Source organism: Myotis yumanensis, unplaced genomic scaffold (assembly GCF_028538775.1).
Source record: "Myotis yumanensis isolate MYYU_CA2020_CCGP unplaced genomic scaffold, mMyoYum1.0.hap1 SCAF_62, whole genome shotgun sequence".
Taxonomy (NCBI): domain Eukaryota; kingdom Metazoa; phylum Chordata; class Mammalia; order Chiroptera; family Vespertilionidae; genus Myotis; species Myotis yumanensis.
In genome coordinates this window covers 174,858-192,282 of record NW_027223813.1, presented here as the reverse complement: position 1 = coordinate 192,282, position 17,425 = coordinate 174,858, and the positions used below count along the sequence as shown (strand labels likewise).

General features: G+C 51.7%; 1 protein-coding gene across 1 annotated transcript in view; it reads right to left on the bottom strand.

Moving 5' to 3' along the window:
• The window catches only part of FANCA (FA complementation group A), a 39,630-nt gene that overhangs the window by 2,764 nt on the left and 19,441 nt on the right, over positions 1-17,425 (bottom strand). Inside the window, 16 exon segments of the mRNA XM_070402873.1 lie at positions 61-214; positions 1,058-1,167; positions 2,263-2,367; positions 2,503-2,562; positions 3,360-3,465; positions 3,926-4,092; positions 5,384-5,465; positions 8,767-8,895; positions 10,365-10,438; positions 11,589-11,765; positions 12,127-12,223; positions 13,306-13,493; positions 13,575-13,671; positions 13,977-14,047; positions 14,458-14,594; positions 16,161-16,280. Of these exon segments, the coding sequence (XP_070258974.1) occupies positions 61-214; positions 1,058-1,167; positions 2,263-2,367; positions 2,503-2,562; positions 3,360-3,465; positions 3,926-4,092; positions 5,384-5,465; positions 8,767-8,895; positions 10,365-10,438; positions 11,589-11,765; positions 12,127-12,223; positions 13,306-13,493; positions 13,575-13,671; positions 13,977-14,047; positions 14,458-14,594; positions 16,161-16,280 (1,874 nt within the window).

Sequence of the window (17,425 nt, the reverse complement as noted above, 5' to 3'; positions counted from 1 at the left end):
CTGACCAGAACACTGACAACGGGCCTGCTGGGGAGGGAAAGAGAGAAGAGCTGTCCTTGCCTCCTCCGTGGGGCAGCGCAGCCTCTCCAGGCCTCTCCTCAGACTCCCTTTCCCAGCTTGTTGAATTGCAAAGTGCAGCGCAGCAGCGGAGACCCAGGCCGGGCCCGAGGTGGGGGACACTGTGTCAGGGGACTCTGTGTCGGGGGACAGGAGGCTGGGAAGAAGAGAGATGTGTGTCATCACAGGAGCCTGTCAATCAAGTGACCACTGAAAACCTAAGGTCCTTGTTCCCAAAACTGTCACAGTGCAGACCCACCTGCCCAGGGTGAGCCATGAGGGGCTGAGTCAGCAGAAACAGCCTGCAGAGCCCAAGCCTGTCATGGGCTCATCCTTGGTTTAGGGTCCAGTTTCTGGTTGCGGCATGCCTGTGCCCTGGACACGAGGTGCGGAAGGACTTGACCAGGGCACTGGTCCCAGTGCCTGAGCTGAGGCCCATGGCCCACAGTCTGCGGCTCGGACCCTACTGACTGCGGTGCTGCTTAGAAAGGTTCTGCGGCAGGTGAAAAACAGGCTGGAAATTCATAATGGGATGGAACGCACTAGCTACTCTGTAGAAGGAGGTGGGTGGGCAGGACTTGCCTTCCTCGTTTCCTGAGCAGATTTTGAGCACCCTGACCCTGCAGGGAGACAGGTGCACATCAGGGATAAAAACACGAGTCACAGAAATGAAAGGCAGCTAGATGGGGACTTGAGATTCCTTCAGTGACCTCACAGCACCCACACCCGGCAGGATACTGGAGACCACTGGCCCAGCAGTCCCAGGAGAGTGGGTCAACCAGGTCACTCAGGCTCAGAAACCTGAACAGGGTTTAACTGACTACTTAGGCTGAAATCGGTCTTTCCCAAAACATTCCTGAATTCTCACTCAGGGACCTGTCAGATCAGTTCTGCCGCTGGGTCCTGTAGCACCTGCCCAAAGGCACCCTGTGAACACCTTAAGGTATCCATGGAGATAACCCAGAGCACTTTCTCCCCACACCCCACTGTCAGCACCCACCTGCTGGCAAACTGCCAGGCGTCACGCAGCCTCTGCAGCTCTCGGGGCAGCGGGCTCTGGAAGCACCTCCACCGACAGAGAAGCTCGGGCTCTAGGCGCAGCCACCACAACTGCCGGAGAGAAAGGTCACAAATCAATAGATCAAGGCCCTGAGGTTGGGGCAAGAGCGGTATGTCCACTCCATCAGCTGACACCACCCCCAGCCCGGTTCACATCTACCTAACACTTCAGAAGGTCATGGGCAACATCTCGTGCACTCCATCTCAGGAAGGCTCAGAGGCGTCCCGTGGGGCACCCTCATCTGCCTGTGCCAAGGACATGGATTGGAAACCAGAAGCCTTGCCTAAAGAGGTGCCTGTGCCACAGTCGGCCACAATGTCCAATAGCTCAGCCAGTACCCCAATATCCCCACTGAGCAACACGGGACAGGTCACCCACTGAGCTACAGGGGAAACGCCACCATTGCCTGTGAAGTAGCTCAAGTTCCACGCTGTTAGTGTCAGAATCCCACCAGAGAGAAGGAGAAGGGAGAGAGAAAGCTGTTGTCAGGGTGCGAAGACAGCCAGCAACGGCACCCAAAGGTCCCACCCAAGGCCTCTGGCAGAGGCTGAGGTAGCCTCTGTTCACCCTGAGACAGCAACCAAGACGGCAGATGCAGCCGAAACCGGTGTGGCTCAGTGGCTAGAGCGTCAGCCTGCGGACTGAGAGGTCCCGGGTTCGATTCCGGTCAAGGGCATGTACCTGGGTTGCGGGCACATCCCCGGTGGGGGATGTGCAAGAGGCAGCTGGTCGATGTTTTTCTCTCATCGATGTTTCTAACTCTCTCTATCTCTCCCTTCCTCTCTGTGAAAAATCAATAAAATATATTAAAAAAAAAAAAAAAAAGACGGCAGATGCAGCGAACACGAAGTTACACCCACAGGAGAGCACAGGCCGATACCGTCCAACCTCAGCCAACGCTGAACAGCAGGTGACTGAGCCAATGCCCAGGCACATGGCGGGAAGGCTGCTCCTTCACACTTGTGTGTCCATGCTGCCTGAGGCAGGCGCAAGGTGGCAGCCAGGGGGACCTGTCACCCCACCTGTGTGCTGACATATTCTCCCTACCCCCACTTCTCCCCAAGTTTTTTCTCTTGAATTATAGTAACTGGGATGAGATTTTAGTGGGAAACAGACAACACCTCCAGCAGGAGAGCTGGGCCTACCAGAGCAGAGGTTAAAACCAAGGGGCACTCGGTCTGACAGGTGGTCAGGATCTGGTTGGCTGTCAGGGCGGGGTCTCTGCTTCGTGAGCAGGCCTGGAGGAGCCCCTATAGAAGAGAATGTGCCAGAAGTTTAGCGGTTTGTACGTGAACCCAAGCCCTGAAAGACACTGTGGCTTCCCAGCAGCACCAGACACGAGGCTTCTGCGCGGCCAGGTGGGAGGTAGAGGGAAAGGGAATTACCCTGAAGAAGTGGACGGTAACGTCGTGCGTCAGGGCACCTCCGTGGGAACCCAAGTTTCTCTGCAAAATAGTACAGGTCAGTGAGAGAGCAGCCAATGGTGGGAAGATGAGGATGGTGTCTGACAGGTGGAGGTGTGAAGACAGCTGCCTGTTCACAGCACCACCATGGACCCTAGAGGGCTGCCCCTACTCACTGCCTCTCCACACTTCTCTGAGCAACACGATTTCCCCCGCAGCCTGCCCGCTCTAGTGCCAACACGGGGTGGGAGGCCTCCAAGTGTCCGGGTACCCAGTGAGGCAGGGGAGCAGCTCTGTGTGCTGGATGGAGCTCTAGTTCAATCTCTAGTCATAGCTGTGCTTTTCCAAAAACTAGAAAAATATCTCCGGGGTAGAAGCTGTTCCCTGAAGTGGGCAGGGGGCACGTTTATTTGTCACCTTACTGACCCTCCGAGTAAGATCAGAGCCCCCGACACTGAGCCACCTGCAAAATGGAAGGAAACGGGGCCACCTGGTGGCAACAGTGTGGTCACAGCATCACTCAGAGTCAAAAATGGAAAGAGAGATGCATGGTGAGCGAATGGTTTGCAACCTTCATGGGTCCAACAAGGCCGAGATGGTCCTGTGGAGGAGGGAGCGAGCCCGCGCCTGCATTCACTGGCCCGTGTTGGTGGTGGGTGAGGGCTTGCACACCCAGCTCCAGCCAACACGGCTCCACATCCCACGTGGTCAGGACCCGCCTGTGGCAATTACTAGTAGCTCCAATTGACCACAGACACACTCATGAATTCAGGAGCCAGCCCTGAGTGACCAGATCGCGCCTCATCCCTGAGTCCCAAGGTCACTTGCATGGCACTTACCAGCTCAGAGTTGACCAAGTGGAAGAACTCAGCGCAGTCAGGGGTGGCTGGTTGTTCTGCCCGGGGGTGGCCGACAAGGACAGACGGAGGGAGTCCGAGGAGGATTCTTGGAGAAGAGGCAGTGCATCAAGGGTGGAGGCATCACCTAACTTTTGCTTCTCGAGAACTTAGATCTCAGGGCTGCAAGAACCCTCCCAATTCACTCTTGGAATCAGAGTGTGGTCTGCAGCCCCCATTATCCCCAGCCTGTGGCTGGCTGAGCACCTGAACCCTATGATAGACACTTAAAAGAGGTGACCCAAAACCAAAATGTAAGTTACAGAAGAAGCAGGGCACCAGTCTAACTAACTGGAGGGTTCCAGCATTTCATTCTCTGAGCACACAGGTCTTTCTTCTTTTGACATGAGTTCTTTCCAACATTTTGATCCTGGGTCTGAGCAGAAAGCTTTACTCCCAAGTGTTTTTCATATCTCCAGGCCCTGCTTCTCCATGGAACCCCAAGAAGCCACCACCACAGGCTGGGGAGCAGGGGGCTGAAAATGAATGACAGACTCCAGTGTTGTTACCTTTTGTACATGAGTAGCTCCCGCTGTCTCTGAAGTCTGGAAGCCATGTCCCACCCGCCTGCCAGAGCCTGGAGCCGGCTGCGGAAAATCCTGAAGAGGAAGTGTCCCCGAGACGGAGCACGGCCGGGGAGCACCACTGGGCCCTGTTCCAGGTCAGCAGCCATCTCCTAGAGAAAAGCAAGGCTGAGACGCTCATGCATTTTTATCTCTGGTTCCAAGTGGTTCTCTGTCCCCAAATGTGAAGGCAGAGAGTCCCTGGGCTTCCTGTCTGCCCCAATGAGGAGCCTGAAATGTTCTTGGGAGAGAAGTCTCCACAGGGCTCAGGATAAGTGGGATAAAATCATTAGGAAGTTACAAAACTTTGCGAAAATAAGACTAGCACACGAACACCTTTACCCAGATTCACCCACAATTAATGTTTTACTCCATTTGTCATTTGCTCTTACCCTACACATACAGTCTAGGGGCACACATGTGAGGATGAATTACTCAGGTGAGGACTGTACACAGCAGGCACTTGATAAATGCCTCAGTGCACACGCAGTGTCCTTAACATGCTCAGGTGGCTGCAAAGAAGCAGCCACACCCCCCATCTAATCACTGCCCACCTGACATGTGTACTCGGCTGTGTCTGCCCTCTTCAGTCACATCAGTCATGAAGAATGTGGAGAACAAGAGGTCAAGATGGGGGGGGGGCGGGGGTGTCAGGGGAATCAGGTCTCTTTTTTGTGGAATTTTCACTCATTTGTTAGTAAATTTCTCCAGTGCTCTAAACCACAACCTCCATGTTTTCCTTTCCATTCCTATTTCCTAAATCCAGACATTTTGAGAGGCAGCAGGAATGCCACCAGGAAGCATGAAAGCCACATACAGAATCCTATAGAACAGAGCGCTGTGCATTTCTGCAGGCAGGTTCCCAGGTACACATGGACGAGGAGGCAGGTGGGCTCAGATCCTGACCCTTACGCCCTAGGAAGGTCTGAGGCCAGCAGGCATGTTGACTACACCTGCTCTCGCTCTCGCTCTCTCCATGCTCCTGCACAGGTGACAGAGCCTGCTGCCTGCAAGGTGCCAGCTGACCCTGTGACACTCTGAAGGGATTGACATCACTTCTCAGAGCCCGACACCCAAACAGAACAGCCAAGAGTAAAGCAGAAAACAGTGGGGTAGCACCTGTGTTATCATCAAAGTTGGAATTTTCTTAATCGCCTCTATTTTCAGAAATGTCCCAAAGCCTGGAGGCGATGCCAGCATCACAGCTTTGGTTTGTGTTTCCATGATGTGCACTGGACTCGTTCACAGAGGACCTGTCACCCTGGGTCTCAGCCACTGTGTGTGTGATGCGAGTTTCCATTCTGCTCAGTTGCCTTAGGACCCATTATGGATATTCATAATAAATAGCTTAGTGACAGAGGCTCAATGCAGTGAACACACTGAATTTTGCACCTTCTAACTCACCTGCAATCTTGAAAAAATATCTCGATTTCCCATGTAGCCAAGAACCCAGTCAGAATTCTCTGAGTGGTCACAACTCCTTGAACTGAAACAAAAACGCAATAAAAGCCTCCTGAGTATCTAATGGTGCTGGAGCTCCTGCTTCCCCTGCCTCCAGAGTGGTGTGTGGTCACAGGAACTAACAAACAACAAAACCTTCTGTAACAAAATACCAGCAACCCAAACCCAGTAACACATAAACACAGTTATGCACCAGACCCACTGGGACTTATCCCAAGGACACAAGGCTGGTTCAACATCCATAAATCAATTAACACATTTCGTTCGTACCGCTCAGGAGTTTTCTCGTGTTTCGAGCACCATCTGTTAAGGACCGCTCACGAGTGTTCTCGTTTTTCACGCCCATAGAAAAAGGAGCGAATCTAGATACTTATGTAAATTTTGTTTGGTCCCTCTTCACAGAGGAAAATGTTTCACGCAGTACCATACGTTAAAAAAGTACTAGGAACTTTAATCGTTTTCGTAAATAAAAATGTTATAATTATTGAAAAACAACACCTAAAGTGCATTATGATGATTTAAATAATGTGCAGTTTGCCCAAAAACGTGCGGTCCCTGGCATATGTCTTAGAGATTTCTATGCGGTACGCAATGTGTTAATATAACACACATCCCATATAATAAAAGGCTAATATGCAAATTGTCCCCTCAACTGGGAGTTCGACCAGGGGGCGGGGCTGGCTGGCCAACCACCCGCAGCCCCTCCCCGAGATGGGCCCCATCCATCGCTCCCGCCACCCCCCGCCAATCAGGGGCAGAGCCAGCAGGCCAACCGCCTGTGCACAAATTCGTGCACCAGGCCTCTAATATCAATAGAAAAAGAAAAACCACATGGTCATCTCAATAGATGTAGATAAAGCATTAGACAAAATTCAATAGCCTTTCAAGATTAAAAACACACAACAAGCTAGGCGAAAGGAACTTCTTCAACCTGATAAGCAGCATTTATGAAAAAGACACAGCTAACCTCACACTAAATGATGAAAAACTGAAAACTTCCCTCCTAAGATCAGGAACAAGATAAAGATGTCCTCTCTCAACACTTCCATGCAACACGACAGTGGAAGTTCTAGCCAGGGCAGTTCAGCCAGGACAGTTCAGAAAAGGCATTCAGATGGGAAGGAAAAATTAAACCATCTCTATTCCCAGATGGCATGATCTTTTATGTAGGAAATCCTAAAGAATCTACAATAAAAATCTATTAGAGCAAATAAATGAGTTCAGCAAAGTTACAGGATAGAAAATGTATATAAAAAATCAGTTGTATTTCTATATACTAGCAAGGAATAATAAAGACAATGAAATAAAGACAATAATTTCATTTACAATGGTGTCAAAAAAGAATAAAATACTTAAGGATAAATTTAACCAAGGTGGTGCAAGACTTATATGCTGAAAACTAACACATTGTTGAAAAAAATTAAAGAGCTAAATAAATGTAAAGACATCCAATGTTCATAGATAGGAAGACTCAGTGCTGTTAAGACGACAATACTGGGGGTGGGGGTGGGGAGAGAGGTAGAAGAGGGTAAAGGGGGGACAAATGGTGATGGAAGGAGACTTGACTTGGGGTGGAGAACCTGCAATACAACATAGATATGTACTATAGAACTGTACCCCCGAAACCTACATGTTATTAACCAATGTCACCCTGATAAATTCAGTAATAAAGAAAAAAAAGATAGTAAAATACTACTCAAATTCATCTACAAAGAGTGCAATCCTTATCAGAATCCTATATCATTTTGTAGAAAGTGACAAGCTGATGCTAAAACTCAGATGGAATTGCAAAGGACCCAGTCAAAACAGTCAAAACAACCTTGAAAAAGAACAAAGTCAGCCCTGGCTGACTTGTGTCTTGGTTGGTTGGGGCATCATCCCATACACCAAAGGGTATGGGTTTGATTCCCCGTCAGGGCACATACCTAGGTTGTGGGTTTGATCCCAGTTGGGATGCCTACAGGAGGCAACCCATCGATGTTTCTCTCTCTCTCTCCCCAGGTCAATGAATGTGCCCTTAGTTATGGATAAAAAAATTAAGTGGCTTGGTCTATATTATTTATTTTTATTATTTTTTAAAATATATTTTATTGATTTTCCACAGAGAGGAAGGGAGAGGGATAGAGTTAGAAACATCGATGAGAGAGAAACATTGATCAGCTGCCTTCTGCACACCCCCCACTGGGAATGTGCCCGCAACCAAGGTACATGCCCTTGACTGGAATCGAACCTGGGACCTTTCAGTCCACAGGCCGGCGCTCTATCCACTGAGCCACACCAGCCAGGGCCGTCTATATTATTTAAAAAATAAAAATAACAAAGTCGGAGGACTCACATTTCCTAATTTAAAACTTAGTACAAACTACAGTAACCAAAGCAGTGTGAGGCTGGCAGTAAGGATGGACCTGCAGCTCAGCAGACGAGAGTCCAGGAAAAAACCCTCACAAGTACAATCGACCGATTTCTGACAAGGGCACCAAGACCACTCAATCGGGAGGAGACTCTCTCCCCAACAAAGGTGCCGGGGAACTGGACATCCACAAGCAGAAGAAGAAAGTTGGATTCCTAACATACACCACATACAAAATTTAACTCAAATGGATCAAAGGCCTAAACATAAAAGTTGAAACTGAAAATAGATAAATTGGGCTTCATAAAAATGTAAAACTCTTATGCATCAAAGTACTCCACTGAGGAGTGAAAACATGACTTACAGAATGAGAGAAAGTATGTGCAACTCATATGTGTGAAAAGGATCTGGCATCTAGCACATAAAGAACTCTTACAGCCCAATGAAACAAATAACCCAATTTTAAAATGGGCAAAGGATCTGAACAGACATTTCTCCAAGGAAGATACACTAATGGCCAACAAGCTAATAAAAAGATATTCAACATCATTAGCCATCAAGAAAAAACAAATCACGCCGAAACCGGTTTGGCTCAGTGGATAGAGCGTCAGCCTGCGGACTGAAAGGTCCCAGGTTCGATTCCGGTTAAGGGCATGTACCTGGGCTGTGGGCACATTCCCAGTAGGAGATGTGCAGGAGGCGGCGGATTGATGTTTCTCTCTCATCGATGTTTCTAACTCTCTCTATCTCTCTCCTTTCCTCTCTGTAAAAAATCAATAAAATATATTTAAAAAAAAAAAAAAAAGAAAAAGAAAAAGCAAATCAAAATCATAATGCAATATATCACCAGGATAAATATTATCAAAAAGTCAGGTAACAACAGTGTTGGTGAGAATGTGGGGAAACTGGAGGGAAATAAAAATATTCCTAGAACTACCCAAACTAAAAGATGCTTTTTGGCATCAGCATTCCTGACCTTTGACAGAAGTCCATCAGAACGTTGACAAGGACGGTGCACGCTGTCTCCAGGTCTCCATCGCAGCCCCCTGCAGCGGAGGGCATGGGGACGAAATGCTCACGGATGGCCCACTGGTGGAAGTCCCGCCTGCAAGCACATACCAAGTCTGTGCTGTAATGTCTGCAAGCAGGAGCTCCCATAGTGAGAAATGAACCCCAGTGAGGGGCACAGCAACACAGGGGTGGGACCAAGGGGTCTGGGGCTACAGAAGGCCCTTGACCACCTATGAAGAACCCCTCAGGGGACACCCGCACATGCTGAGCTGGGGACAGAGGCTGAGGACTCCTCCCGGGGTGCCCGTGAGCTGCCCCAGATCCACAGCACAGGTATGCAAATGTGGACAGCTGCCCTTAGAAAGGTCTGAGGACAAACTACCAAAAGCACCAAGCCACCAGCACTGCCGTCTGTGAAGGAGCCAAACCCGAGCATGAGTGCGCAAGGAGCCATGATCATCTCGGGCTTCTCCTTCTGAAACCTGTGCAGACATAGCTGAGGACGGAAACCCCAGCACAGGTGCAAATACAGTGTCCACATGCGGCGGGCTCAGGGACACTGAATGGCCATGGACCCTCACACCAGAAAGCTAACCCTTCTCTTCCTGCTGGAAAGACGTCAGGAAGGGCAGAGACCCCAGGGCACTTGAGCACAGGTGCAAAGCCCTCCCAAAGCTGGCCTGGCGCAAGGAAACAAAAACCCATCTTGTTGGAAAAAGTTGTTTTCGTTGCCACAGCCTTTTCCTTTTCTCATTATTTCTGTTAGTTCTGTCCAGAATCTGACATCACAAAACAAGTTTGGGGACAGACATGACTCCATGTGACTGGGGTCTCTGATCTCACAAAGCTCAGTGGGACTCCAGGACCCTGTTCCTTGCCTTCAGCTGCTCCCTTGGGCTCCTGTGCCCTCCCTGACCTCTGCGCCCCCAAACCCATGGGCTCTGTCAGCACCCCACTGGCATGCCCAGAACAACACATTGGACCTCCAGGGGTCTCAGTAATCAGCCTTCACACCTTGATTGACCCCTCTTGGAACCATCCCCTCACAGCCAGCACTCTGCCTCCTCAATGGGCTGCATGTGCTCTTCCCACATGGACAGTGGACGCAGGGCCAGCAGATACCAGCTGAGCACATGATCGGTCAGGCCCCACCTGGGGAACATGTTTGCTGTCCCGCTGCCCCTTCTCTGGGCACTTGCTCTCACAGCCCTGCCTGGTGCCTTCCGAGAGCACGTCCCTGCCTCTATCCACTGTCTACAGGCCTGTCTCAGGCCACACAGGGGTCAACTCTATGTGGTGCCTTTGCCAGACCGACCTGTCAGGAGTGTCAGGGGCGAGGTGCCACATGGGCAGGAGGGTCTCATTTACAAGGCATCCCAGCTGCTAGAACATTCTAGAAGTGTCTAGCAAACAGCTCAATGTTTCTTGAGTAAAGGAATGAATGAAATTGTGCTCACAGATGTGTTAAACTGAACATTAAGGATATAATGACTAAACTCAAGACTTTAAGACAATATAGGAAACCATAAAACATGTTGAGGGCAGAACCCGTTAAACACCTACCTTTCTATGTCTGAGAGAGAGTCCACTTCCGGCTGAGTCTCCAGTTCCAGCTGCACCCAGTCTCTGTAAGTTAACTGAGAGGAGGACCAGCTGAGAGGGTACCACAGCGAGCATGGAACCCAGGAACCACAGGTGGTTCCCCAAGAGTCCCGCAGGCCAGCACCCTCACGTGGTCAGAGTAACCTCTGCCTCACGCCACTCCCACTGCTGGACGGCGGTGCCGGCCCCAGGTCCTGATGAAGAACTGCTCTGTCGCTTTGTTCAACTGCATGGGAAGCTACTAAGACGGGAAAACTGGACTGTTAAGTGGAGCGCTCCAGCACACTGAGGCGTGAGCAGTGGCCTGTGGCATCTGCAAACCTCTGAGGTTGCCGCTCAGCAACACCGGGAAAGAAGTCACTCTTTAGTCCCGGGAGCTGGGTAGTAACCAATAAACTTAATAACTGCTTCAAACATTCATCGTAGCATACTTCTGTTTTCAAATTCTTGGAACAATTTCACACATCAACCCAGACTAATCTCAGAAGCTAACATTGCATATAAAAGAGCACATCACAGAAACATGCGTACAGCACCTCCCAACAGAGTGAGGGCCAAACCCGGCGACAGGCAGCAGTGCGGTGCTCAGGGGTGCGCCTGTCGCAGGACCTGCAGGACTGCGATAGCCCAGGGCTTGGAAAGCGCCCTGGAGTGCATCTGCTAAGTGTCATTGTTCCTTGCCTTACACAGACCACCAGGCTCACTCTTGCATAAATGATATAGTTAACACTAAAACTGAAAAATATTTTTCTCTAAAGACCAAAACAAACAGGGAAGCATCCCAGAAATAAATGCAAGTTATGAAAAGGAAGCAGAGATGAGTAACAGGGGCACACTGGCCCAGGGGCCAAGCTCCCAGGATTATGCTCAGAGAAGCCCAGCCCCAAACCAAAGCCTGGCAGATGTTTAAGACATATTTTATCCACTCTTAAAATCTCTGCAAAATATTACTGTTGGGGGAAACCGGGCGGAGTAGAAGGCATCTTTCTACTGGTTTCTTAAACCTCGGTGTGAATCTACAATGATCCCAGTAACAGTCTCAACCAAAGCCAAGTCTATGCTGCTCCAACGTCACTGGGTCAGGCCCACCCGCCTGCCCACCACATCCTCGGGCCCCAGATCTGCACCTGCAAACCCGGGCGCTGGGGTGAGGTGAGAAAGAAGGGGAGGGACAGTAGGACCTACACGAAACTCCTTCTCCTTCAGTAGTTCCTGGAAGGCCCTCTGTCTCCACAGACCGAGGGCCGCTCGCTGCCACTCTGCAGACGGCAGGCACAAGGGCCTCCAGGGAAGGCTGGCTGTGTCCTCCACAGAGAGAGGGTATCGGGCTTCTGAGAACAATCTGAGCACAATGAACTGAAACTGAAGAGAGACAGCAAAGCATCTGTGAGACCCAGAACATACTCACGTAGCCTGGCCACAGACAGCAGGCAGCGAAGACCCTGCGTCACCTGCAGCGGCGGCAAAAACACCCGGCGGGCCGGATAAATGTCTTCGGCGGGCCGCATGTGGCCCGCGGGCCGGAGTTTGAGGACCCCTGCTCTAGAGGAAATAGATTCTCTGAATGGGAAGGTTCTTACACCCCCTCGTTCAACTTGGAACAGGAGGAAAAGGCCGCGTCCAGCCCAAGCAGACAGCCTGATAAACAAGGGGCACGGGCATCGGACTCCTGCATAAAACCGGAGACTCGGGAGGACGGAAGGAAGGAACCTGAGAAACCCACCTTTTTTACTAGGCCTGGAGATAAACAGCTGTACCAAGCATCACATGATTGGGGAGAAAACTTACACAAAGCGTAAGAAATTGTCGCGGTACAAAATCTGAAAATAGAAAGTGGACACTGTAACACAGAATGGTCCATGGAAATAAGGGAGAGAATTAAGCGTGAGTCCGAGTCCCTGTCCTCAGCCTCCACGCCTGAGCACTGGGGAAGTGGCCCCCACGTCACACCCTTTGGGTCTGAGCTCTGTCCCTGCTGCAGGTGGAGACTCGGAGGAGGGAGAGACCAACCAGAAGAGACTCACCCAGGGGCCCAGAGAAAGTCAGGAAGGTGGGGGGGGGGGGGGGGCGGGGGGGAACCAGGGCACCTACAGGACTGACTCAAATGGGGATTGTTTGGTGTTGCCAAAAGCCCACGAGAGGGATGGGGATGGGCAATCTGCCTCCAGTGTGGACAACACAGACATCAGGTGGGCGGTAGGCAGAGACAGGCTTTCCTGCACTTATCCTTTCTGCTGATTACATCCCTCAGGCCTTTTGTCAACTGTCAGTAAACTTCGAACACAGTCCCAGCCAACAGCTCCACTTCAGACCCACCACACAGGACTCCTCGGCACAGGCCAGCCGCTCTCACCCCACCCACCCACCTGCCCCTAGCACCTGCCACCCCGCATGCTGCACGCTGTTGAGTTAGCAGGTGTCCCCACACAGAAGGGTAGGAATGGGCTCAGTGGTGCATGATGGGACGCGTGGGGTGTAAATTGGCCCAGACTCATAGGACGACAGGTCTCAAAGCCCTTAAGAGGAGTCTACCTCTGGACGGGCTGTTCCACAGGTAGGGTTTACCCTAGAGAAACAGCTGCAGCAGCTGCTCAGCACAGGGAACCAGGGACCTAACCAGAAGTCAGGACCCCGAGCCAAAATGGAGCAGCTCTGACAGGCCCAAAGGACGCTGAGTGACATGCAAGGGCACCACCGTCTAGTGCCAACATCTTACATGCAGTTTAGTGCAGCATGTGATCCCATTTTTATAAACAAACCAACCAACACTCTCACAGAAATACATGGAAACAAGATTCTGGAAGGACAGACACCAAGAGGTTAACCAGTGATTATCTGAGGGGCACATCTGTGACTAGCTAACAGAGGACGCAAGTATTGAAGGACCAGGGGGAGAACTCACTTGAGGCAGAAGAGTGAGGACTCCTTGGACCTGCACGTCAGAAGGCTGCTGAAGAACTCAGGGATGGAGAGGCCCCTGGCAGGGACAGGAGGGCCCATGTGAACCTCCGGGAGTGCAGACCTGGACTCGCCGAGGTGGACGGCCAGGGCAGCCAACCCCAGCACGTGCGAGGCACTCAGGCTCGGGCCCTAAAATGGGACCGAGAACTAGTTCAGCAGGAGGGAGGGTGCAGAGCCCCCTTCCCAGCTGGAGGGAGGCAGCAGCCCTACCTGGTGACGGAGGAGCTGGCAGAGCCTGGTGAGCACAGTGGGGAGGAGCGAGCGTCCACACGTGGTCGTCACAAAGCGGGCCGCCCAGGAGCCCTGCCTGCAGAGACAATGGCCAGTCCCAGTCCTGCACAGCCCTCCCAGGGTCTGGGGTGCCAGCACTCGGGCACAGGAGGCCTCAGCAAGAAGCAGGCAGTTCCCCAAATAGTGGCGTCTCCTGTGCAATGCTCACTCCTGCCCTATCCCCACTGGATAAAGTCAGCATAGACCCCTCCAGTAGCCCAGCAGGAAGCCAGAGGACCAGGAACTGCTGGCCACTGTCGTCATGGAACCAGGGAGAAGCTCTGCTCCACAAGGGGGCCCACCCAGAGCAGCAGGCCACCTGCAGACAAACTGCCCAGATACCTGTCCGGTGGGGCAAAGCTGGAGGCTGCCATTAGGTTCTGACAGAAAGAGGTCAGCAGAAGATCCACGACCTGAGAGGAGACACCGGAGGGGAACCTGCATGAGTGGGACCTTGTACTGTTCACACACATTTGACAGGTTTGCACTCAGAGAGGAAACCCAGAAGCAAACGGGTACAAGAATCCCCACTCCCAAGCCCTGGGAACATGACAGGCCACGTGCTGCCCCGCACTCTCCTCTGGTGAAACGTTAAGCAGACAGCAGGCCAGAGTGAATATTGTGGACTCTGAGGCCACAGAGGCCTCTGCTGCATGTTCTCTGCGCACACAGGTCGGGTGCTGACCCTGGCACTGAGGACTCTGACCGTCCTGGCTCTGCGTACACACTTTATAAAGCAGGACAAGGGGGAAGAGAAGGGCTTCGGTTCTCTAGCACAACCCAGCAGGCGCGACAGCTGTGCTCTCTGGCGTCCCACACTCACCTGCTGCTCCCGCTGCTCCAGTTTGGGAGCAAGAGCACTGAGCTGGATCTTAGAGACCTTGGAGCTGCCGTCGTCCTCACTGAGGCCCAGGGCAGAGTGCAGCCTTTCAGAAACCACCGCAATCCGAGCAGACAAAACTGCAAATGGCAGAGTCCAGTCAGGTGAGCGGGGGTGCCGGGAGGAGGTGCACAGAGGGGCTGATGAGGGCGCAGAAACTACCCAACACTACCCTGACTGCACCCCAGGGCCAACTCCCTGAAGGCGGCAGCGACTGGGCGTGGAGAGCAGGTGACACGGCAGAGGGGCAGTCACCACTCACACCTGTACTGCACGTGTGCGGAGGATGCACTCTGTCACCACCACAAACCTCACCACTTATTTAAATTCTTCATCTGAATCACATACCAACTCTCCCCCACACGTGACATCTGCTGGAGGCTTGCGTCCCAGCTGTCATCGTGTTTGCCGATGGCCAAGAGCACAGCCTCGGGGCACAGAGGTTGGGTGGGTACTGCGTGGGCCAACCATACTGTGTGGAAATGGACCCTCTGCTGCTTTGGCACAAGGCTGACCTGGCCTTTCAGCCACCTTGCCAGAGCCTTTGGGTCCTGCCAGGCCCCAGGATCCCCAGATGCCATGTTCTGCAGCACAGCTCTGAAGGCCACGCTCCCACCCCATGGCACACTCAGCAGGATCGCAGCTAAGGCCCTGCAGGCACCCAGCAAGCAGAACTAAGATAGTTTTGTTAGTATTTCCTCTGTGAGGCTCTCTCAGGATATTCTTTCCTAGCAGGAATAAAATGAATTCATAACAGCCCTGGACGGGTGGCTTGGCTGGTTGGAGCATCATCCCATGCACCAAAAGGGTGCAGGTTCCATTCCTGGTCAGGGCACATACCTAGGCTGCAGTTGATTACGAGTCAGGGCACATACAGGAGGCAACTGAGAGATGTTTTTCTCTCTTCTCTCTCTCCCTTCCTCTCTCTAAAAATCAATGAATGTATCCTTAGGTAATAAAAAAAAAAAAATCTGTACAGTTACTAGGTAAAAATATGGCCTACTAATTTTGTTTTAATATATTTTTATTGATTTCAGAAAGGAAGGGAAAGGGAGAGTGCATGCCCACACTGGAGATTGAGCCTGCAACCCAGGCATGTGCCCTGACCAGGAATTAAACTGTGACCTCCTGGTTCATAGATCAACACTCAACCACTGAGCCATGCCGGCGCAAGCTAGCCTACTATTTTGGATTCTGCATTTTCTATAAGTAAAGTCTGAAAGTGCTGGAAGTTAGGATTTATTTCATAGATTGCTGTGCACCATTGCTAAGTCTGAACTGTCTGGGCTCCAATCCAGAGAAACGCTCACAACTCATACAGCAGCAGAGGTTCAGGCGTGAGGAAAAGAAAGAAAACCCCAACCTAGTAACGTCGCCCGCCTCCTCTCCACCACCTGTCCAACTGGGATGCCAAAGAGCAGCAGTCACCTTCTGTCCAGGGTCTGTGACAGCTGGAGTGACTGGTCTCCCATCCTGTCTAACGAGGACCACATCCTGATACCTGCCACACCAGGGTGAGGCTTAACTACCAAACACTGAACCACAGGAATAAGTACCAGCCACTACCACCTTGAGGGAGTGGACCAGCCACTGAGCCCCATCCATGGCCCACACGGCTCCTGAGCCTGCCCAATGCCCGTCCTCACCATCATACTGGGCGGGGTCTGTCATGGCGGCCCTGAGCTCTTGAAGTGCAGCTGTGAGCAGTCCCAGGGAGCCTTCCGCACAGCCAGGTTCCACCTCCACCTCCATTCCCAGGGCTGCATCTGCAAGACGGGAAAGAGCGATTCTAACAAGTAAGCCATCAGGAAACACATGCAGCTGAACATGGACCTGCTCATTCCCATGGGTTCTCTGCCCACAACGGGGGGGAATGAAACCCTCCTGAGGCTGGATGCTGTCACATCAAAAATCAAAACATTCATAAGCTGAAGAACAAGCATGGTCTATCCGCCCAATTGCCACAAGTGCGAAAAGCATGTGCCTAATGAAAAAAGATGAGGCCCAGCCAGTGTGGCTCAGTGGTTGAGCATTGACCCATGAACCAAGAAGTCACTGGTTCAATTTCTGGTCAGGACATATGCTCAGGTTGTGGGCTCAATGCTCAGTAGGGGGCATGCAGGAGATAGTCGATTGATGTTCCTATCTCTCTATCCCTCTCCCTTCCCTTCTCTCTTTCTAAAAAAAAATAAAGAAAAAGATAAGAAGCACAGCAAAGGAGGCTGGGCAGGAGACACTCATGAATGACTTATTCCCTGTTTCTCAAACTTCTAAGTTGTTTATCATAGGATGTTAAAAAAAATAAAACAAAGAAAAAAGACAGAATCGGTGTTTTAAAAGCAAAATCAGTTCATTTCCGGTGTCACTGGAGAAGACACTGTGTGCAGCAAGCCTCACAGGTCTCCGGTGACACCAGGAGTCAGAGCCTAAGGCTTCTACTGATGAGTCCATTGCATCAAGTTCTACCGCAGAAGACGCTCTGAAAGCCCCCAAAAGTGGGACCTGGGGCTGGCGAGGAGGACCAACGCCACCACACATGGCATCCCCAGCAGAGCTGCCGACTCACTGGACCTAACAGCGGTGAGATCTGGGACCTTCATTCTTTGCCCGCTCAGGGCTGGGTCTCCATCTGTTATAAGTTACCCAGGCTAGTGAAAGGGGTTTCTGGCTGCGGAGTTGAAACCAGCAAACACAAGCTGCTTCATCGGTGTGTCTCCTGCCCCGTCCAATGACATCGCTGAGAAAACAGCCTGACAGCACTGCTGACTGTCAGCCGTCGTAGGGTGGGCGGGAACACACCGAGTCTGCCCAGCTGCTCCCAGCACGGCCGTCCCACCTCTACATCCTTTCAGATGTGACCTAGGTGGTCCATGTCACTGTTCCCCAGAAGCAGAAAGATCCTCCCCCCCGG